The sequence below is a fragment of the Vombatus ursinus genome, unplaced genomic scaffold, assembly GCF_900497805.2.
Source record: "Vombatus ursinus unplaced genomic scaffold, bare-nosed wombat genome assembly UNPS02014820.1, whole genome shotgun sequence".
Lineage (NCBI taxonomy): Eukaryota > Metazoa > Chordata > Mammalia > Diprotodontia > Vombatidae > Vombatus > Vombatus ursinus.
Window position 1 is genome coordinate 20034928 of NW_020954598.1, and position 21807 is coordinate 20056734.

The 21807-nt window shown below is 49.8% G+C and overlaps 1 protein-coding gene across 1 annotated transcript in view; it reads right to left on the reverse strand.

The window, feature by feature from the left end:
- Positions 1-315: 315 nt before the first annotated feature.
- Positions 316-21807, reverse strand: part of DNAH1 (dynein axonemal heavy chain 1) — a 158891-nt gene continuing 137399 nt past the window's right edge. Inside the window, exons 57-78 of the mRNA XM_027837286.1 lie at positions 20382-20549; positions 19785-19976; positions 18675-18806; positions 17742-17867; positions 17287-17406; positions 15317-15466; positions 14496-14656; positions 12928-13153; positions 12625-12820; positions 12089-12240; positions 9735-9931; positions 8932-9076; positions 8305-8463; positions 8016-8147; positions 7687-7857; positions 7116-7295; positions 6135-6311; positions 5111-5281; positions 4297-4427; positions 2958-3309; positions 1406-1640; positions 316-581 (exon numbers count right to left, since the gene is read on the reverse strand). Of these exons, the coding sequence (XP_027693087.1) occupies positions 460-581; positions 1406-1640; positions 2958-3309; positions 4297-4427; positions 5111-5281; positions 6135-6311; positions 7116-7295; positions 7687-7857; positions 8016-8147; positions 8305-8463; positions 8932-9076; positions 9735-9931; positions 12089-12240; positions 12625-12820; positions 12928-13153; positions 14496-14656; positions 15317-15466; positions 17287-17406; positions 17742-17867; positions 18675-18806; positions 19785-19976; positions 20382-20549 (3795 nt within the window). The 3' untranslated portion in view covers positions 316-459. The remainder of the gene's footprint in view (positions 582-1405; positions 1641-2957; positions 3310-4296; positions 4428-5110; positions 5282-6134; positions 6312-7115; positions 7296-7686; positions 7858-8015; positions 8148-8304; positions 8464-8931; positions 9077-9734; positions 9932-12088; positions 12241-12624; positions 12821-12927; positions 13154-14495; positions 14657-15316; positions 15467-17286; positions 17407-17741; positions 17868-18674; positions 18807-19784; positions 19977-20381; positions 20550-21807) is intronic.

Consider the following 21807-nt stretch of genomic DNA (forward strand, 5'->3'; position numbering starts at 1 on the left):
CAGGGTTCCATTTGGAAAAAGTCTTGGTGCCAATGTGCCCCATTGTAAAGCTATTAATTAGCTTTGCTCTTTCTGACCTCTCTTACTTCCTGCAGACTAACATGCTAGGTAGAAGACTTCTAACAGTATACCTGGAGGGAAGGGAGAGAAGGGGGTTTTCTGCTGAGCCAGCAATGGTCCAGAGCTCTTGGTAAGGCTTGGCTCAAGAGGGACTGGCCCCCACTCTGTAACCTCTGTTCTGACTGGCAAAGAGACCCAGAACAGGATGGAGTATGAATAGGCAGACAACATAAAAAAAAAAAAAATTTATTCCCTCTGTGGGCCACAGGCTCCTTACTGCTCCAGAATGCAGCTCTGGGCTCTCCTGAGTAAGGGGCAACTGGTAGAGCCAGCTCTGGGGGACTGCAGCCTTGGCCTGGGCTAAGAGCCTAGGTGGAGACCTGCTTGGCCCTCATGGGCCTAATAGTCTAGAGCACAGATGAGGGCTACACCTCGCTTGATCCAGTGTCTCTGACTCTTGTCAGTGGGGATCTCCACAGCTATGATGTAGTTGGTGGAATGGCCAGTGGTGGACAGCGTACCTGGAACAAACACCAATGAAAGCAGGGTGTTGTTCCAAGGCGCCTAGGGCTTAGACTTCCTCGTCAACCCTGGCTCCTGTGAGGGAGGAGATTCGTAGGCCACCCAGGATCAACACTTAGCTGCTGCTGCTGTAGTGCTAAGGTCCTGAGGATAAAGGCTTGGATCCCAGAACCGCTGCTTGCTTACTTAGGTTAACCTAAGGCAGATGGGTTCCCTTTTCTGGGCTTTGGTGGCCTCACCTATAGAATCAGGGGACTGGACAAGACCCCAAAGGGTCCCGCCTTTCAACCACAAAATTCTATGATCCCTGAAGTCTCAGGTGCTTCATCCACAATAATAATAATAGCTAACATTTGTATGGATGGATGTATAGATGGTATAAAGATTGCTAAATCTTTATACCATCTCCCTCCAAGGATAATTGTATGCAAGGCACTTTTGCAAGCCTTAAAGCACCATAAGCACTACCGTTTAGGAATGTGAACTAAGAAAGTTCAAGATGACGGTATAAGCTTTTGCACCAGACACAGGGCTCATGATGCATTCCCCACCTGACAGGCTTGTCCTAATCACTGCCAAGGTCTCTGAGCCTTGGGGAGAGTCTTGCAAATAACTTGTTTTAGGGACTGTGGGAGATCCAGGTCCTGGTCCCACAAAACCCAGAGACATGTTCCAAACACTTGGCACAGAAGAGGAGGCAGGGATGCTTTAGTGGAGAAGCCAAGAGGGTATTCTCTCCCCTGGTCTCTTCCCCTCCCCACCCCCATAACACACACACACTTCATTTTGTGAGATGGGTGGGGAAGGGAAGATAAGTACTTACCAGCTCGAGTCAGAGTCTTGTAAATGGGGCATACATAGAAGCCTCTAGTTGGGGCTTTGCGGTTGGGCATAGGGACCAGCCAGATGACAGCCATCTCTGTGTAGAGTTCCTTGGGCCGAGACTCGGCCAAGAAGAACCTATCAGGGTCCCAGCGTGCCCCCTCCAGGAACAGGCCGTGGATGAAGCAGCCCACTTCTGGCCTTATGGTCAGCTCACTCAGTGGCTTCCCTATTACCTAGGGGATGGAGGAGAGATCAATGGAGTGAGGTGAGGTGATAGGATGTTGTCTAAATGGCATCCTGGAACAGAATAGAGAGCCCAGGGAGAGCCTTGCAGTAAGCCCCCAGCTAGATTGAGGGAGGTGAATTTGGCTGTCATGCTGAGAACTCTGTCTCTGAGATTTTGTGAGTACCTCTTGTAGACACCTCATGGCTTCCATAGCCTGGGCTGATGATTTTGGGAGTGGCTGTTGCCTGACAGGACTAGCGAAAAGCTGAGGCTAAGAAGGCAGAATAGTGCTTCACATGTTCTTCTCCCACCCATCCTCTAGCGGGCTTTGCTTTATTCCTTCAATGCTTGCCAGTCTCCTGATTCCTCAGTAGTATCTAAGTGCTATACCCTACCCCTTAACCCTCTTGCTTTTCTTCTGATCCACTTGGTTCTATGTGAAAAAGGGACCCTTTTAGAAATGGGGTACTGGGAGAACATCTTTGCAGAATGAATGTTCCTTTGATAAAGGTCTCATTTCCAAGACATAAAAAATTTATGCAAATAAGAACCCTTCTTCAGTTGATTAAATGGTCAAAGGATATGAATAGGCAATTTTCAGAGGAAGAAATCCAAACTGTTGATAGCCATATGGAAAAATGTTCTAGGTCACTAATAATTAGAGAAATTCAAATTAAAAACAACTCTGAGGTTTCACCTCATACCCAACAAAAGTGAGTCAATGTTAACAAAAAAGAAATATGACAAATGGAGGAGACTTGGGAAAACAGGCACATTAATACACTCTTGATAAAGCTGTGCATTAGTCCAGCCTTTGTGGAAAGCAATTTGGAACTATGCCCCAACAGTTAGTAAACCGTACATATCCTTTGATTCATACCATTCTCCAAAGAGATCAAAGAAAGAAAAAAAAGAAGAAACTAGAGAAAGAAGAAAAACATAGCAGTTCTTTCTGTGGTAGCAAAGAATTAGAACCTAAGGTGGGGGCTGCCCCTCAATTGAGGAATGCCTGAATAAAACATGGTATGTGAATGCTAATAGAATACTATTGTGATAAAAGAAATGACAAAAGAGAGTTTCAAAGAAAACTGAGATGAATTGTGTGAACTGATCCACAGTGAAAGTGAACAGATCAAAACGTTATACTTCATAGGGTAACAGCATTTTAAGGATAAGCATTTTGAAAGACTTAAAAAACTGATCAACAAAATTACCAACCATGATTCCGATGATGAAGCATGCTGCCCCCCTCATGAAAGAGGTGGTAAACTGTGAGACTTATTTTTGGACGTAGCTAATTGGAGAACTTGTTTTGCTCACTAACCTTGAATTCGAAGGAGATGGTATCAATGGAGATGACACGCTTTCTGGCGTAGTTCTGCAAAGTCCCCGTCAGGAAGGCTTGTGGGAAGAAGAAGCCACTGATCCAGAAAACAGGTGGGATCCCATTCTGGATCCACCTCTTCACAAAGTCAATCCGCTGCAGCAGGTCCATGACCCAAGAAGACAGAGGCTTGAGTGAAGGATAGGCTTTGCCCTTCCAGATCTCTGGTACAGCATTGTTGTATAGGCTGGTGGACATAAGCTCCAACTGTGAGGACATCACCACCAGTCCCTTCAATGCCTTGAGCACGTCCTTGAGAGATCCCGTGATCACGACCAGTAGCTTGTTGTATCTGAAGGGTAGATCAGAGGGAAGGGTTTCCTGTAGCCTTTGGACCCAGAAGGGGCCATGCCCTCCCCAACTGCATACAGTAAGGCCTTCTTTTTGTAGTAGCAGGTCTGGATCATGGAGACTCATTTATCTTCCTCATGGAGACTTACAAGGGGTCAGGTAGATGGCGCAGCGTATAGAGCACCAGCCCTGGCGTCAGGAGGACCTGAGTTCAAATATGGCCTCAGGCAAATCACTTAACCCCAATTGCCTTTAAAAAAAAAAAAAAGAGCCTTACAAGACAGATGGGCCATGGGTACAACAATGCTGCCTGGGCCACACAGGTGGCTCACGGGCTTGCTCAGCCCCAGCAGGTCCGGAAACAACCTGCATCTGTCTGGAATTTAGGTTAGTCTTTGGTAGCCAAGAGAGGTTTTCTTATGGATCTCAGCAGGATCAGACTAACCTCAGTTGAAGGAGGTTCTGATCTAATGACTATTTTATTAAGTAATTTCAGACAAGGTTGAAGTTGCCTTGAGTTTCTTCCAGTATGCTTAAAAATCCGAACATAACTTAATTTGTATGTGGAATTTAGACCGTCATGGATTTTTCAGAAGATCCAGAAGGGAACTTAGAGATCATCAAGTACAATGCCTTCATTTTACAGATGGGGAAACCGAGGCAAGGGAATTAACCAAAACCAGGCTGCCATGCAGGTCTAGATGCCAGTCTGGTCTAGACACCCACTCCTTCCACCACAGGCCCTTCCCCTGTTCTCCATTGCACCCTCTCCCACGCTGCCTATTTCTGAGGTGGTGAGCAGGGGCATGGAGCCAGCTTCAGGAACAACTATCTTCCCACAGCATAAAGAAAGCATGGCCCAGGTTCTCAGGAGTGCCTGAGAGGGGTCACGTTTCCCTCCCCCCTTTCCTTTCTCCTCTCCTTCCATCCTTCCTTCCCTCCTCCCTCCCTCCTTCCCCTCTCCTGTCTGGGAGAGCTGGGCAGTTACCTGATCACTTCCTGCACAAGGACCGTGTTCATGGATTCTTCGTAGAGCACAGGGTATTTTACCATCACTTGGTGCACGTCGATGGGATCTGGGATCTTCAGCAGGATGCTCCCAGCAACATCCTCCACAATCTAGGGGTCCACCCACAGAGGATGAGCGAGGCTGGACCACAGCACAGCTGCAGCTCACCAAGCCCCTGGCTGCAGGTTCCAGGACAACAGCCCTCAGGCTCCCTCTGCCCTTATTTCCACCTGCTCCATTGGGAAGAAAATCTACCCTGATGGGGTACAGAGGGGCACCAGACTCATAGAACATGGGAGCTGGATGGGCTCTTGGAGACCTTCTCAGCCAGCTCCTTCATGGTACCCAGAAGGAAACTGAGGCCCAGGACCAGGAATTTTGTTTGTGAAATCTGACATCCAAAGCAGCTCACGACAGCCACCTAAATCCTTAGTGATCAAGGCCCCATGTGGGTTATTGGGTGCCAAATGGTAGAGGGAGTTTTTTTCTCCCAGAAGTTTATTTATTTATGAACAAATAAATTTATGACATCACAAGTACAGTCTCTATCTCTAAAAATAAAGGGCTCAATATGCAAATGAAAGTTACCCAGTTCCTATTACAAAGGGAACCTTTCAATGAAACATTTCCCTATTGAGCGTGATGGATAGAAATTCAACCCCAAATACCTTCCTCCATGCCCCCACCCCTGGAACATAGTACTGTCTCTTCTCATACGCTGCCCAGACTGGCCGAGTTTTCCACGGAGCGTGGGGGTGGAAGTGGGAATGGGACTGAAAGGAGAGCCTCTGACCTCTTCTCTGCTCAGGCCGCCTGTGGAGGCCGATTTGGGCTGCAGCTGAATGATGGCGTTGAGGAGGGCAAAGGTCTCGTTCTGCGCAAAGGTGATGTTGGCGTTGTCGTGCAGGCCAAAGATTTCGGGGATGTCATTGAGCGGAAGGCTCTTGATGTATTGCAGGTAGCCCTGTAGGAGGCGGCTCAGAGTGAGAGAGCCTGGGGGCAGGCCCACTGGATCCTGAGCTGGACAAGCACCGCACTGAGCCTGAAACCCCCCAGGGCTGCTGCTGGCTGGAATCTTTCCTCTGTTAATCAGATCCTGACCTTGGGGAAAGCAGGCACCGGAGACCTGGATCGACGGCGACATTCTCGGGGGTGTGGAGCAAGCTGCAGTCCCACCCTCTGCCTGCCTGTGCCCAGCCCCACCTCCATGCCAGGCCCAGGTCTGTTCCATCTGTCTCTCCCAGACCAGAAGCCAGAACGTCCTTTTTTTGACTTCCTAATGGTACAGCCGAGCCTAGGGCTGGGCATAAAGGGGGAAGGAAGCCTTGTTACTGGACTGGGACCCAGCCGAGGGTCACGGTCAGACGGAGAGGAAGCTCCTCCATCCGAGAGCAGGGGAGATCCCTCTTTGGGAAGAGGAACCTGAGTATTGGGAGGGTCACACGGGGGCCCGAGATGCTTCCACACAGTCAAGGACTGTTAGGTTGGGATGGGTGGACCAGAACCCACATGTTGCCTCTCTCTGAACTGGAGAAGAACCTTTACCATTCAGCTGTGACTGTGACTGAAGGCAAGCTATGTTTGCTCACAGCTGGTCCCACAGCAAGTGGCAGGCATCCTGGGCCCCAGAGCCTGTCCCCAGGGCTAGCTCTGTCCTCTGTGGTCCTGGAGGAGCCTGGGGAGGGCTCCAGGGCCCCTGTACAACAAGCTTCTCTCCTTGCCCTTCCATCCCTGCATGTACAGCCTCTTTCCATGGGAGGAGTCTGATGTTCCCATGCCAAGTGCGTTACCAGGATGAGGGTGGGGGTGATGCTTACATTGATATCATAGGTGGGGTTGATCTGGTGGTATATGCCAGATTCAGAGTAGACGTGCTCGGGCTCCAGGACCGCGGGGTTGTAGAAGTCTTCTAGGATGTTCATGATGCAGCGACGGTCCCAGTCGTCAGTCACGCGGCCCCCATAGTTGATCTCGCCTGCTGTGTACTTGAGGACCTGTTCTGACCCCCCGGGGTCAAGATGAGGACCGAGGAAGGCCTCACCCCCAGCCTGTCCTGCCCCCCAGCCCGGAGCAATAAGAAGCCTCTCAGAGCTGGGATCCTTCTGCCTAGCTGGAGCGTTACCTTCCAGGGGCTAACGAACTGAACCCTGCTAGGACTCTAGGGAGGCGACGAAGATGGCACGATGGGCCAGGGCTGACCTGCATCCCCCTTCAGGGGCACAGCCAGGGAGGTCCATGGGGCCTGAGCAAATGCCAGCCCACCACTTCCATCATCACCCTCAGCCAGGCTCAAATAAGGTACCATTTATATTTTGCTCCATGGCTGAGCGAGGTAGGGGGATGGGAATAAGCATTTATAAAGCACCTACCATCTGCCAAGCCCTGTATTAAGCACTTTACAAATCTTATCTCATTTGGTCCTCACAACAACCCTGGAGAGGTAGGCACTATTATTAGCCCCATTTTACAGTTGAGGAAACTGAAGCAAACAGGTTAAGTGACTTGCCCAGGGCCACACAACTAGTATTTTAACTCTGATCTATCTGACTCCAGGTCTAGTGCTCTATCCACTGGGCTACCTAGCCTTCATCCCAGAAAGCCATGACAGAAGAGAGCTTAGCATAGTCACTAGAATCCTCTGGGCTGGAAGGAGGTATGGGTGTGGGGTTCTTCCCACCCTCTGGAGTCCTGGCATGGTCCAGGATCCCCCTCAATCTAGATGGCGAGGGTGGCAAGTACAGGGCAGCAATCCTAAGCTCACTCCCAAATACTGCCTAGGGTTTCTGCTCCCACCTCACCTTGTAGGGGATTTCCTCATACTCATCCAGGAACATTTTCAGCTGGCTGGTGCAGATACGCAGGTCTCCATCCGTGAACTCATAGGGAATGTTGAAGCCCAGAGGCCCAAACTTCCTCCGCTCCAATGCATTCCCATGGAATAGGCACAGTGAAAGAAGCAGACACTTGAACTCAGACTGCTACTTGTTACAGAAGAGGAAGCCAGGGAGGGGAACAGAAGGAAGGAGTAAGCCCTTCAAGGACAGTGACCTCTGGGAGCCCTAGCTTGGAAGGCTCGCATTCTCAAAAGTCACAGAACTCCAGAGCCAGAAAGGGCCTGGAGGGATCACTCAGTATAATCTCATTTTATGGGGGGGGGCGCATAAACTGAGGCCCAGGAAGGAAGGAGGCCTGTCCAAGTTCAAAGCAAGTCAGAGGAAGAGCCAGGACAAGAAGGCAGAACTGTCCCATGGCTCCCGGCCTGATTCCTAATTGCAGGGCTATCTTCTCCATCCCTTACTAAGAAATCACTTGCCCTCCATCCCTGAAGCAGCAGCTTAGACTGAGGGACAGAATCAGCTGTGACCTCACCTTGTGGCAGGAGTTCAAGAAGTCATCGTTGAGGCTACTGTATGACTTTAGGAGGTTGGCCTTCACCCCCCGAGGGGGCTCAATGGTCATCTTGGAGCCATTCTGGAGGATGGACACTGGGAACTTGTTACTAGGTAAGCTGGTGAGCCAAAGACGAAAGTCCCGGTGTACCTGTGCCCACACAAGTGAAATGACTTCTGAAAATGGACTGTCTTCTAGGCCCTCAAGGACAAGGCTGAGAGCAGCTACCCAAACCTCTCCCCCTCTTTCCAGGGCCTGACTCTCTTGCCCCAGCCTAGGCTGTGGGTCAAGGGCATTCTAGGGCTCACCTTGTCAGGGTTGATATGCTCAATGAGTCTCTCCAGGGATGGCATCCAGCTGGGGGCCAGGTGGCAGTTCTGAAAGAAGACCCACTTGCCTCTCTCCATGGAGCTCTGCATCATGGCCTCGGCTACAGGACCCTTGGAGAGGAGGTGCCCAGAGTTGTGTTCAGCAGCCCCATCGAGCCCTCTCTGCCCTTCCCCGCCACCCCAGCTCAGCCTTGGGGCCCGACCTCACATCACAAAGGAACAGAGGGCTGAGGAGCACAGGTAGTGACTGCCTAGACTTGGCAAGTACCTGTCCCTGACCCAGGGAAATGGCTGTGAGCTTCTTGGAGAACTTCATCTCCTCAGCAAACTTGTAGAGGTCAGCAGCTGGGTCTGTCCCCGGGGACAACACAAATATCAGTGGGGTGGTGGAATTCGAATCTTTGAACACGGCAAAGAGGTTGGCTGTCTGTAAACCAAGGCAACAGTTGACCCCAGAGGCTGAGCAGGAGGTGTTCCAGGCTGTCTCTAGGGACTCCACTTGCCTAGAGGTCCCTCTCTAACAGGGTTCAGGGGGCCCAGGACAGCTGGCCTGGGATGGAAAGTGGCCTGGATGCTGCTGCTGTGACATCTCCAAGCAGCTCTGCCTCTTAGGGCCTCTCACCCTGACTCTGATGGCTCTGCCAGCCTGAAATTGAGCTCCTGGGGTTGGAAGGAGGGAAGAGAGGCATCTGGGATGGTTTAGTAGGAGGACCTGGGCTCCAGGCCTTACTGGGTGCCCTCAGCTGGCGATCATAGACTAGGTCAGTCCTTCAAGTAAGAAAGAAGCCTCATTCAAGGCTCAGAGCCCAGAGGGGAATGTGGGGAGGAGACACCTGGGGCAGAGGTGTTTGGGCAGGCAGGGAGGTGGGAAAGTCTGCCTGACCCTGCAGCCTACCTGCGGCTCAATGAAGCGTGGCTCCAGGTTGATGGCCACAAAGTCCTGCATGGCATTAGTGACCTTGTCACCTCGGAGGCAACGCAGAATCAGCAGCTTCTGGAACTGGTCTAAACGCTCTTCCCACATGCCTGGCAGGGGCTCCCTGAAAACAAGAGACACCATCCACTGTCTTCATGGGGCAGCCCCACAGGCCTTGGGCCCTCAATGCAAAAAACCCAAGAGGGGCAGCATGTGGTCAGGCAGAGAGGGCCTCCACTGGAGGAGCCAGCCTGCTCAGTGACTTGCTGTGTAACCTTGGGCAAGTCACTGTGCTTCTATGCCTCAGTTTCTCCATCTGTCAAAAAGGCAGAAGAACCATTGTGTTGCCTCTCTCCCAGGTTGCTGTGAGGATTAAAGAACGGATAGGAAAGTGCTTTGGGGAGTCTGAAATACCAAGGCTGATTGACGTGGCCCTGGGCTGGCAGAACTGCCACATGGCTGTGTGCTGAATGTATTCTCTGAGTATGTCCATGGCTGGGAGGATTCGGGCTGGGATGGGATAGGGCGTGGTTCTCTCTCCCCCAAGGTACTAGGTGATACCAAAGGGAGCCCAGAAACCACCCCAAGTGGTATGCTGTGAGACGTACAGTTCCTTCTTTCCTGAGAGAAGCCTTTTGAGGCCCAGAGGCACAGGGCCTGCAGGACTTAGTCATGAGTTCTCAGTTCCCTGAGCTCCCTGGCACAGCCAGCCTGCAGAGGAGTGGCCGGCCTGGTGCCAGGAGAAGGCCTGGGCTCAGGCCTGGCTGCTTGGTGTTGCTTACCGGTGGGGCTCGACGCTGTCAAAGATCCTACGAAAGTCATCTATGTGAACGACAAAGTCCTTTGCTAAGGCGGAGAAGTTGTGAAGGTTGGTGAGGGCCAGTATGTCCCGCCATGCCCTGTCTGAGAGCCAGTCCACTGCTGGGTTCTCAATGACATCCCGGATGGAGCCCCCTGAGAGGAGATAATGCCACTCCCCCTGCGGGTGAGAGCAAGCTGGCATCAGAGGCCCACTGCTCAACACCTCCGTCTTCCTGCCCTCGCAGGCCTCTAGCACTCTCGGAGCAGTCTGCTAACCAGTGTCCCTTACTCCTGGAAGTTCCTCCAGTAAGATTTAGGATCATAGTAAACAGAGCTAAAGAGAGCCTTAACGTCAGTCCCGTCCTTTTACAAAGGAAAAGCATGAAACCTGGGAGAGGAGATAGGAATTTTCCAAGGTCACCTAAATGGAGGGGAAGGGCAAGGTTCTGAACGCAGGTCTTTTGTCGCCAAGTTCAGGAGTCTCTCACTTTACCGCATGGCCCCTTGAGTCCCCTTTCTCTCCAATACATTCTGTACAGCGAATCTGTCAGCATTCAAGGTCCTCTATGCCTTGTCCTCAGCCTCCCATATTGGTACAGACAAAAATCATACTTTCCCCGCAGATTTGGTTCGTATAATAATTGAGTGCAGCCATTATGACACTATTTTGTATTGCTTACACTTCAGCAGTGGCTTAGTGTAGTGAGGGCCAAGTCACCTCTGGTCTGATTTTTTACAGCAGCAAGTTAACAACAGTGCTTACATTTTAAAATACAACTTCATTGTGGCAGCTAGGTGGCCCAGCGGATAGAGCACCAGCCCTGAAGTCAGGAGGACCTGAGTTCAAATCCAGCCTCAGACCAAACATTTGATACTTACTAGCTGTGTGACCCTGGGCAAGTCACTTAACCCCAATTGCCAAAAAAAAATACAACTGCATTTAAACACAACTAAGAAAGAACCAAGAATGGCTTTTTCTACCTTAAGATATAACTTTAAGTACCACTTTATTTAAAATAAATCTCTTTCTCAGCTGTACTTAAAGTTGTATTTAAAAACGTAAAAACAATTCTTAGCTTGGGGGCCAAACCAAAACAGACAAGGGGCCGGATTTGTCCCTGAGGCCCTAATTTGCCAATCCATGGAGTGGTGCACAGAGAACAAGCCTGGGAATCAGGAAGCTGGGCTTGAATTCATGCCCCTGTCACTAACAGGCTGTGTGGCCATGGGCAAACCCACTCAAACTTGCCACATCCAAAGCAGGTGAGTCTGAGGCAGACATGCTGGTCTGCATCAGGGGAGTGGGATTTCCCCACTAGAAATTCTCTACACTAATGTAATCACAGTTCTGGACTAGATCAGACCTGAGTATTTTTCAGAATATATTTATCAGGGAGAAACAGTTGTGTGCAGTGGATAAAGAGCTGGTGTTGGCCACAGGAAGACCTGAGTTGAAGTCTTGTCTCTGACAGTACTCTTTGTGGCCCTGGGCAAGTCACTTAACTAAGAGTATGCCCAGCCATTCTCCAGACCAGGGCTTCTTAAACATTTTCCACTCCTGACCCCCCTTTCTGTTTCGGCAGCATTTGTTGGTGTTTGCATGGCCTGAGGGGATGTGCGATGTAAAATGTGCGCGCTTTGTGTTCAGAACCAAGGCTGCAGTGAAGTTACACAGTGCAGCATGGGCAAGGGCTGCCAGAAACACCTTAGATTCATTACACGTTGGATTTTTAATTAATTTTTGGTCATTGCACATTCAGAAACCATTTACCGTTGCCCAATTTTTTGTGACCCCCTAAGAGGTCGTGAGCCACAGTTGAAGAAGCGCTGTGTCTAGACCGCTCTTTAGGACTGCAGAGTGCAGAGCCGCCAACATCAGTGAAATTACAGGGGCATCCCCATCCTTACCCTCATCTCTTTCATTTTTCAAAGATACTAAATAGCACTTAATTCACATACCGGGTAGTCTGTATCAGCTCTTCATGTCTGCCTCCCCAGCTAAACTATAAACTCCTTGGACCAGGGACTGGGCTTTCAGGTTACAGGAATGAGAGTTAACAGGGATCTGAGATGGCAGGCCTCACAGGCCATCTCCATTCTACTTTGGTTGCCCACAGGGACTGTCACTCCCTTGGTCTTGTCATTGCCCACAAGTGGTCCACTTCAATAATCATTATTAGATTTTCGTGGCCACAGCTGAACTCCCAGGGCCTTTAGCTGACCCAGAAGGCTGGGGTGACAGATGGGAAGAAGGAGGTCAGGGGAGGAGAGAGGTGAGAACGGAAAACGAGGGTGTGAGGGTGCCAGGCTGGTCCCTGACTGATCCCTTACTCACTGGGTCAATCTTCCCTTCATGCATCATGATCCGTACACACAGGAGAAAGGCAAACATGAGCTTGTGTTTCTCAAAGAGGCTGCGGCAGACATTACTGTAGAGGCTGAAGGTCAAGTACTTGTTGATGTTTGCAATCCGCTTCTTCAGGGTGTCTGCACAGGATCCACCCCAGGAGGGGTGAGTACCAGCGAACCGCAATTCACCCCTTGCCCCAGGCCCCTCGTCAGGCCAAGCCAGCACCCCCACCTCCTTCACCCCTACATCCAGCCTCCCCAGTATCTGTTGGACCAGAGTGATGAGGGTAGGACCCAGTAGGACTCTCCCAAGGTAGGCAAGGAACTAAACACCAGGGTGTTCATGAGTTACCTGAGGGCAGATGCAGGTACTCATTAAGAAGCCCAGGCATCCCCATTCCACCTCCTCAAGGGCAGGGGAGGGAGAGGGTCAGGGAACCAGGGCCTCCCACCTGATCTCAAGAGTTTCAGGTGAGCTCTGAAGCTCAGGAGAACAGCCAGGAAGCAGAGTCCAGGAGGTACCTGCCCTCTCCGAGTTGGAGATGCCAGAGAGGAAGATGTTGAGGAACCACTCCAGGGAGTACTGGTACATGGGGTCCACATTGGAAAGGTCAGATACACAGAAGAAGAGGATCTGAGTGCGGACAGCCACTGGGACATATTCCATGCGGGTAAGGTCAATGTCCTTCTCTGTCTGCTCGGCAATCCTCACCTTGGCCTGGCCCAGGCAAAGGAAGAAAGGATGAGCTCAGAACTGACTCCAGAACTCATATCTATGGCAGCTGAGGGAGGGGACAGAGAAGGAGAATGGGCATAGACACCAACCTGGATTTCCCCAGCCTTCATCTTGGAGGCTTCCAGAACCTTTATGAGTTCCTTGTCATCAACAGGGTTCCCCTCCGAGGAGCTAAGCCGGTAGAGGATCTGGTCCTCAATGTCCTTCAGCTCCTTCCTCATCTTTGCGTTGCTGACAATCAACTGGTTCTTGGCATCCTCTAGGTCAGGCCGTTCCTCAGCCACCACCTGGCCCAGAAGCTGATCCTCCAGGCCACTGTGGGGAAGAGCCAGAGTTGTGAGAGTGGGTCTTTCTTCACCCCTGCCAGTCAAGGCCTGGATCATGACAAACCTCATCAGAGGCCCATCTGTCTGATGGGCCCTAAATAACTTCTAATCAAATGACTGGTCCTTTCTACTACTTAATGTGTGCCCAGTCTGGGCCAGCGCTGCAGGAGCCCAGGAGAATAAGGAATAGTTTCTGCACTTGGGGGACCCAGGCCCCTAGCTAGGGGAACAAGGCCTACTCACCTGAAACAGTAACTGACAATATAAGTGGTGCACTCATGACTGTTGGGCCCTATGCCTCAGATCCTAAAGGCAATGGGCACTTTAAGGAGAGGGAAGTCAGTGAAGACTGAGATGGCCAGGGAAGCCTTCCTAGTGGATGTGGCTCTTGGTCTGGGCTATGGAAAATGAGGGGGTTGGGACTAGTCAGAAAGGAGAGAAGAGGGTATCCCTGATGAGAGAAGCAGAGGCAAAGTGCCAGGGCTGGACTGAACATAGCATGTACCTGAAGCACTGATGATTTTGGTCTGGCTGTTACATGCTACAAAGTAGTGGGGCATAAGGTTGGCAAGGTGGGGATAGCCTTGAATGCTAAGCTAAGGTGTTTGAATGTCATCCTGGCGACAGTCAGTCACTGCCGATATCTGAGAAGACAGACGTGATGGAGTGGAGTGGGGAGGGCCTCCACAGCAGTAAGAAGGGGGTGAGGGCCTAAGGTAATATTAAAAGTAACAGTTGGCATCTAGAGAGAACTTGATGGTTTACCTCCCTGGGACAGCACATGCTAAGGGAGAGGGCCTGCTGAGCCTGATGAAGCAAGGATTACTGGGTGACAGCCTGCTTGGCAATAGTGATGAGAGACAAGGCAGGGGAAGCATCTCCCACGGTGGGGCACACCCACCCATGGAGCACGTTGAGCAGCGCTTTTCATACTTTTTATAAATGCAGGAATTTTAACACACATGCACATACATGCACACACACACAAAGGGGGGCTGGATTTCCTGGTAAATCAGGCTGATCATATAGGAGAGAAAGCACAAAGCTTCCCCCATGGGGCAGAAACCCTGCGGAGGCATAATTTCCAAACCTGACAGAAGGGACCCACACACCCTGTTCGGGCTCTGCCCTGGGGGATGCAGGGTAGCTGGGATCAGAAGCCAGACACTGGCACACTGAGCACCCAGGCCCGAGGACGGTGCCCAGGAGAAAGAAAGGAAGCAAGCTGGAGGTGGCTATTTGGGGGAGACTCAGGGAGAGGATTGGCCCTGGATGGTTTCTCCCTCCGTAGCTCCATGAGATGAAGGCTCCATAGGCCTGCCGCTGCTCACCTGGGCGAGAGGGTGAAATTGATGAGCGTGAGCTTGGTAGAGATCTCAGGCGTGTAGTGGGGATTGGGCAACTTGGTGGTGATGTACATCCTGAAGTCTTCATGGTAAGGGATGACGCTGTCCCCAAGCTTCAGAACAACATTGCCCTGCTGCTTGTATGTCTGAGACAGAAAAGGGGTGGGGGAGAGAGAGGACTAATTAGACCAGGGAGGGAAGCTTAGCTCAGTGGGAGGCAGACTGTCTCATGGAGGTTCATTCCTGGCTGAGGGCAGGGTTCTGGGATTCTGTGGTGTGAGCAGAGGCGAAAGGTCATTACAAGAAGCACTCTCAAACCAGGCCCCCCCCTCCTACATACACACACACACACACACACACACACACACACACACAAAGTTATACTATTATTAGTTATGCTAGAAGTTATACTACTATTCATTTCTTAGGGTATTAAAAGGCTTTTTGTCAAGAGTCTTCTTTTAAGACAAAACCCTGCCCTAGGGAGCCTAGGCCCTTAAGCTACCTACCCCCAGGTCTGCACCTGATCCTTCCTTCTGCCTCCCCCGCCCCCCTCCCCAGGACACAGCTGCTCAGATTTCACCTTCTGCCGGAGCGTCCCAGTCCCTCCAGCTCCTGGTGCCTTCCTCTCCCCGATTACCTCTGTGTACCATGGGACTTGCATGCTGTCTCTCCCGTTAGACTAGAAGTCCCTTGTGGGCAGGGCCTGTTTTTTGCCTTTCCTTGCACCAGAAGTGCTGAGCACGTGGTGAGGGCTTCTGAACTAGCCAGCCTGCCTGACGGAGAACAGGGAGCCACCATGATACCTGCTTCAGGAGCACGGGTTCCAGAGCTGGGTCAAGCTCTTCCCCAACATTTTCCAACAGACACGGCTTCCCAAAACGGATGGCATTTTCCATGCTGCGCAGGAAGTCCCGGTCACTCAGCTTAAATACATCCAAACCATTATCCTTCTCCTGAGACACAAGAGGGGAGGTCAAGCCAAAGAACAGCCTTGAATCCAACTGTGGCATGGCGGGGAAGCACCTGCCTGGGGAGAGCAGCCCTCTCTCCTCTGGCTTTGCCTCTCGGATACAGGAGAATTCAATCCAGCAAATGTTTATCAAGCTCCAATGTGAGAGGCACACAAGAGGGCTCACAGGCTCGGCTCAGCCTGCTCTCCTTCCCCCATCCCAACCTGGCCGGGGCAAGAAGAGGGGCATGGTGAGGGGAGAAGAGGCTCCCCTCTCTAGATGCTAAGGGCTGCAAAGACTTCTGGGGAGAAAGAAAGGAGGAGGCCCAAAGCCACCCGCACAAGACAACTATGCGCAATTTGAATCATATCAATATAAGGAAGAGGGCCAGCATATAGAGTGCTGGCCTCAAGGACAGGAAGTCCTGGGTTCAAGTCCTGCCTCGAAGCTGTGTGACCCGGAGCAAGTCACTTCACCTCAGGGCTCTAGGTAACTTCCCAAGACTAGAAGTGGTAGAGAAGGTGCTGACCTGCATTGGTGGAGGGAGTTTCCTCACCTGGGAATTCCCTTTGCCACTGAAATCACTGTCCCTATCCCTACATACAGGAGATGAAAAAAGCTGGTCCCTGCCTTTGAAGAGCTTACAATCTAATGCTGGGACAAGCTGTGTAGTTAAGGAGCCTGAGGTAAGGACCAATGGGACGTCTAGACAAATGTGAGAGGGTTACTAATGCTCTCAATCACTAATCATTAGAGAAATGATAATTAGAACCACTCCAAGATACCACCTCATATCCATCAGATTGGCAAAATTCAGAAAAAGGAAAATGACAAATGTTGGAGGGGCTTTGGGGAGATAGGTACATTAACACATGGTTGGCAGAATTGTGAACTGGTCCAGCCATTCTGGAAAGCAATCTAGAAGAATGTCTAAAAAGCCTTTAAACTGTGCATACTCTTTGACCCAGTGACCTCACTACTAGGTTTATACCCCAAAGAGATTAAAGGAGGAGAAAAAGGGCCCATATGCACAAAAGTATTTATAGCAACTTTTTTCATGGTGGCAAAGAATTGGAAACTAAAGGGATGCCCACCAACTGCAGAACAGCTGAACAAGTTATGATATATGAATGTGAGGGAATACTCTTATGCTGTAAGAAATTAAGGGGATGGTTTCAGAGAAACAAGAAGACTATATGAACTGATGCAAAGTGAAGTGAGCAGAACCAGGAGAACCATTTATACAACAACTTCAATATTGTAATAACAAACAACTTTGAAAGAGTTAGGAACTCTGATCAACACATTGACCAGAGGCAGCAAGGTGGCATGGTGGATAGAGCACCGGCCCTGGAGTCAGGAGGACCTGTGTTCAAATCTGGCCTCAGACACATAACACTTACTAACTGTGTGACTCTGGGCAAGTCACTTAACCCCAATTGCCTCACACACACACAAAACCAAAGTACTTGGACCAACCACAGTTCCAGAGGGCTCATAATGAAACATGATATCTACCTCCTTATAGAGAGGTGATGAACTCAGAGTGAGACTGAAATGTATTTTTTTTGGACATGACCAATGTAGAAATTTGTTTTGTTTGGTTATACATGTTTGTAGCAGATTTTATTTTTCTCTTTTTATTAATGGGGGATGGAGGAAGTGGGCAGGAGTCAATGTGGACTTGAAAATAAAGAGGGAACAGAGTGGAATAGTTAAGTTGAAAGAACAGGATGCTCCCTGGAAGGCTGCGGGTAGACAGGGAAGCCAAGTACTTGAACTTCTCGTTTGTCTCTAAGTGACAGGAACTGGGCCTTACTTACCAGGTTCTTGATCCACTTGTTGGCCTGTCCCTGGGGGTCAATGAAATGGGTCCAGCGCTGAGAATATTGTGTGATGACACCATTCTCCACTGACAGGGTGTCATTGGGGAGGCCTGCAATCTGGGAGCAAGAGGATCAGCTTGGTGTCTGTGACTTTGCTCACTGGGCAATCTACCCGCCAAACCCTACACAAGACCATGGAGCTGCCCATGACCCTTCCCAGACTGGTCTCCCATATACCCTGCAGGGTCCTATAAGAAAAGCATGTCTCTGTGCCCATGTGAGCATAGGCACATACATACTTGTATGTGATTATGATCCAATCACTCTTCTGCTCAAAAGGTATAGACTGCCCAGCCTGGTATGGAAGGCCTTCCACAATCTGGGCCCACTCTGCTTTCCCATCTCTAGCTGGGCCAGCCCTCAGGCTGCTGCAGGGTCCATTCTGGTCATACCTGCCATGACCGAATCTTCACTGGATTCCCCAGTGTCCCAATCAGGGTCGGTTCTGCAGTATGGGGGACCTCAAATTTTGAGAGCTGTCCTAACCACAGCTCACACAGTGATGTCCGGTAGTGCCCCTGACAAGAGACAGAGACCTCAGACCTGGGCCCACATGACAGGACTGGAGCCAAGGTACCTAGTGTTCCTCATGGAATAATGCTCAGGGGCTCAGCAGAGAATTCTCTAGGGGTAATGGTTTCAATATGCTCCTAATAGCAACCCAGGAAGGCTCAACCTTCTAGCATCTTTCTGTGGGACCTAAGAGAGGAGTTTATCCAAGGAAGCTTGCCAAGATGGTGCTGAGAGGTAAAGGAACTGCAAAGGGTCGTGTTTGCACAGAGCCCAAGAGAACGAGAAGGATGCAGTGTCCTTGAGAGGCCAGGACATATCTGTCACAGGTTTAGAGCCTATCAGAGTTGGGGATGTCTGATGACCCTGGAGTCATCTGAGATTCCCACTCATGGTCCATCCATGTAGGCAGCAAGGCTTGAAGTGGTGGAAGGAATTCCAACTGGCTGATCTCCCACACTATGGGAAATCAGACACAGAAAGACAGCAGTGGCCCCAAGCAACACTGTGCTCACTCAGTGATCCAGGTAAGCCTGGAAGGCAGAACAGGCTGGGGATTGGTTTGATATCTGCAAAACTACTCATTACATTGTAGAAGGAGGCGTGTCAATGGATAAGTCTTGAAGCACACTTAAACATCATCTCTTCCCGGAATGTCTCAAAGAAGCTATTCTCTCTCTGTGATGCATCAGCTGGTGGAGCCAGCGAGGGCCTGGGTCGAGTCTGGGTTGTGTTTAAGTTGGAGAGCTTGCAACAATCAGGCCTGGGATAGGGAAGATGGTCTGAGCAGAGGCTAGTTTCCTGGTTTTCCTTACCGTGAAGGGCCCAAGGTAGGCCACAAAGCCAGCTGCCATCAGGATGTCACCATAGATATTGTTGATCAGGTAATCTAGGTTTGCAACTGTCTCTTGCCAGCGCACCTTTTCATCAGCCAGTCCATTGATCAGCTGGGGGAAAGAAGGCCAGGTAGGTCACATACAGGACCATGATGTTATTTCCCAGAGTTCAGGGCACTGCTCCTCATTCTCCATAGGCTGCCCTGAAGATCTCTCCTGGGAAAATGCCTTGATGCCCCTTGGGACAGATGACTACTCTTTCCACCACCATTGCATGTGGGCCCCCGAGAATAAAGGGGGTGGACCTTGCTACAAGGATAGACCAACAGCTGAAGGAAGGTACAAGAGGAACATGGTTAGGATAAATCTAGCTTGAAGGCAGATTAGAACTAGGAACTGAGTGAAAGTGAGGCCAGTAAGGTAGGGCTAAAACTAAGCTCTCCTTCCTCCAACAAAAAAAATGCATCAAATAAAGCAACAAACAAAAGAAGCAAAAAGGAATGAAATACAAGAAAACTAAGAGAAAACAGGAAGAAAAGAGTAATCCAAAGAGGTCCTAATTAATAAATACAATGAGGCAAAGAAATTGAGAAGTCTCCAGAAGGAAAGAATATTGTACCTGGGGGTGAGTAAGGCAGAAAAGAAAGAAGACTGCATGTGGCCCAGAGACAAGGTAGGGGGAGTTGGTCATCCTTGGGGTAGGAGTAATAGCAACTAGGGCTGGGTTAATTTTGGGGGGAGGGCAGCTGCTCCCAATCAAGTCTCACAAGACTTGACCCACAAGAAGCCAATGCTCAGGTCCACACCTTCTTCTCACCAGACGTGTTTCCAAGTGGAGGCAGGGAGACACTATGCCTGCCTAAACTAATGCTGTATTCTCTCTGAACATCCTTTCCAGGGTATGGCTAAATGATCCTTTTTTTATTGACCATCTAATATCTACAATTTTGTTCTAGCCCCAAATGTGAACCATGCACTGGCCCATGACAGTCCCCTCCAGTCTGGGGTCAACTCCTTTCCGGCCTGAAGGCTGAATCTTCTCTGTGCACTGAGGCTCATGAGGTGATGAGGACAGGATGCAGCCCATACCTTGTCAGCACGGCCCATCCTTTGCTCGCACTGTTCACACTTCATCTCCAGCTCTTCCTTCTTGGCAATGCAGTCTCGGTACTTGGTCTGGAGGGTGGAGATGCCATCCTCCACTTCTTGAAGCTTATTTTTTGCAATATCCAGGATCTTCTGAGTTGTGTCCAGGTCTTCCTGGGCCTCACGCAGGGCTTGCTGAGGAGGGGGCAGAGCGAAATGGAGTAAACTTGAGCTTGTATAACCTTTGCTAACAGCCAGGAAGAATTAATACTGAAGAGAAGAAAGAACCCTGGGCCAGGAATCAGGAAATCTGGGTGTTTATGCCTGTGCTGCTGCTGGTTAGTTGTGTGACCTTGGGCAAATGTCTCCCCTTTGGGACCTCAGTATCCCCATCTGTACAAAGAAGGGGTTGGACTGGACAATCAAAAGGACCCCTTTCATCTATGATGTTTAAGGATTCTCTGAAACAGCCCCAGCTGAGAGAACGTGTTGAGAAGTAGGGTTTGGAGAAGTGGGCCACATGGACCAGAGAGCCCTTTCCACTCATAGATGGCTGCCATATCCAAATTCTACTCTCCATCTTCCCTTTCCCCTACTCACCCTCTTTGGCTCCACAGCCTTGGCTACAAAGTGGTACTTGTGCATGGCTCGCACCCACTGGCAGATAGACGTGCATGCCTTGGACACTTTGGCAATGGCTGCGGGCTGAAATTCATCATTGTCGATGTAGGGCTGGATGGCTTTAATCACAGAGTCAGCAATGTTGTCCTGAAATCAGAGGGCATGGGATAAGAATCGGCAGAGCAGGCCAAAGAGAAGAACCTGGAAGGTGGTTTTGGAAGGAAGCTCTTGGTTCTGGTAACTTCACACCTCTATGGAGCTTGGGGCTGACTGAGCTGTGGTCCCTGCCTGACCACCTGCTCTTTCTCCTTCTTGGGCTATGTGTTAGAAGGGAGCCTAGCAGTTTTATGTACATGTGCATGGCAGGCAGGCACAGATGCCCTGTAAAGGACATACGGACTGAGGTTGGTAATGGGAGACATTCACTTTTGGCTTAAAGCCCTGACCTCTCAAGTCAAAATCGAGTGGCCGCCCTCTCAGTGATATAACTTTGACTCTGTCCCTCTAGGCTCTTTCTCTCTAAATTACTATTGCCTCCAACTATTTTTCTCTTGCTCTGGCATTCACATTTTTAAAATTTTAATTAGGGATATCTGTTTATCAAGGACAAGGAGGAAATTTGCTGGTAACATAGAATTAGCAGCACTGAAAAGTCGGTCAGCCATTCAGGACTGGCCTCAGGAAGAAGAAAAAGGTCTTAATGAAGTTCTGTTGACAGTAACAGAAGCAGGTGAATGACATGAACAGCCAGAGATGCCTCAAAGTCATGTAAGCTGCTCCAAGTAGTACGGAGTTTCCCAACATAGAAAGTCCTCAAGCAGAGACAGAATGACCCATTGTTGGAGATACTGCAGAGGGAGTATATTTAGATGTTAATTGGACTTGATGACCTTGATGACCTCTACTGGGCTTCCCTCTAGTTCTGGGGCTTTACCTCATTATCAGGTACTATACTTCAATAATAGCTATAATAGCAGCTAATATTTATAGTGTCTACTGTGTGCCAGGTACTGTGCTATGTGCTTTATAATTATTAACTCATTTGATCTTCACAACAGCCCCAAGAAAAATAAAGTAAAGTAAAGGAAAAGTATGCTTTGATTTGCATTCAAACTCCATCAGTTCCTTCTATGGAGATGGACAACATTTTTCATCATAAGTCCTTCAGAATTATCTTGGATCACTGCATTGCTGAGAATAGCTGAGTCATTCACATCACACAATATTGCTGTTACTATATACAATATTCTCTTGGTTGTGCTTATTTCATTTTGCATGAATTCATATAAGTCTTTCCAGGTTTTTCTAAGAGCATCCAGCTTGTCATTTCTTTCTTTCTTTCTTTCTTTCTTTCTTTCTTTCTTTCTTTCTTTCTTTCTTTCTTTCTTTCTTTCTTTCTTTCTTT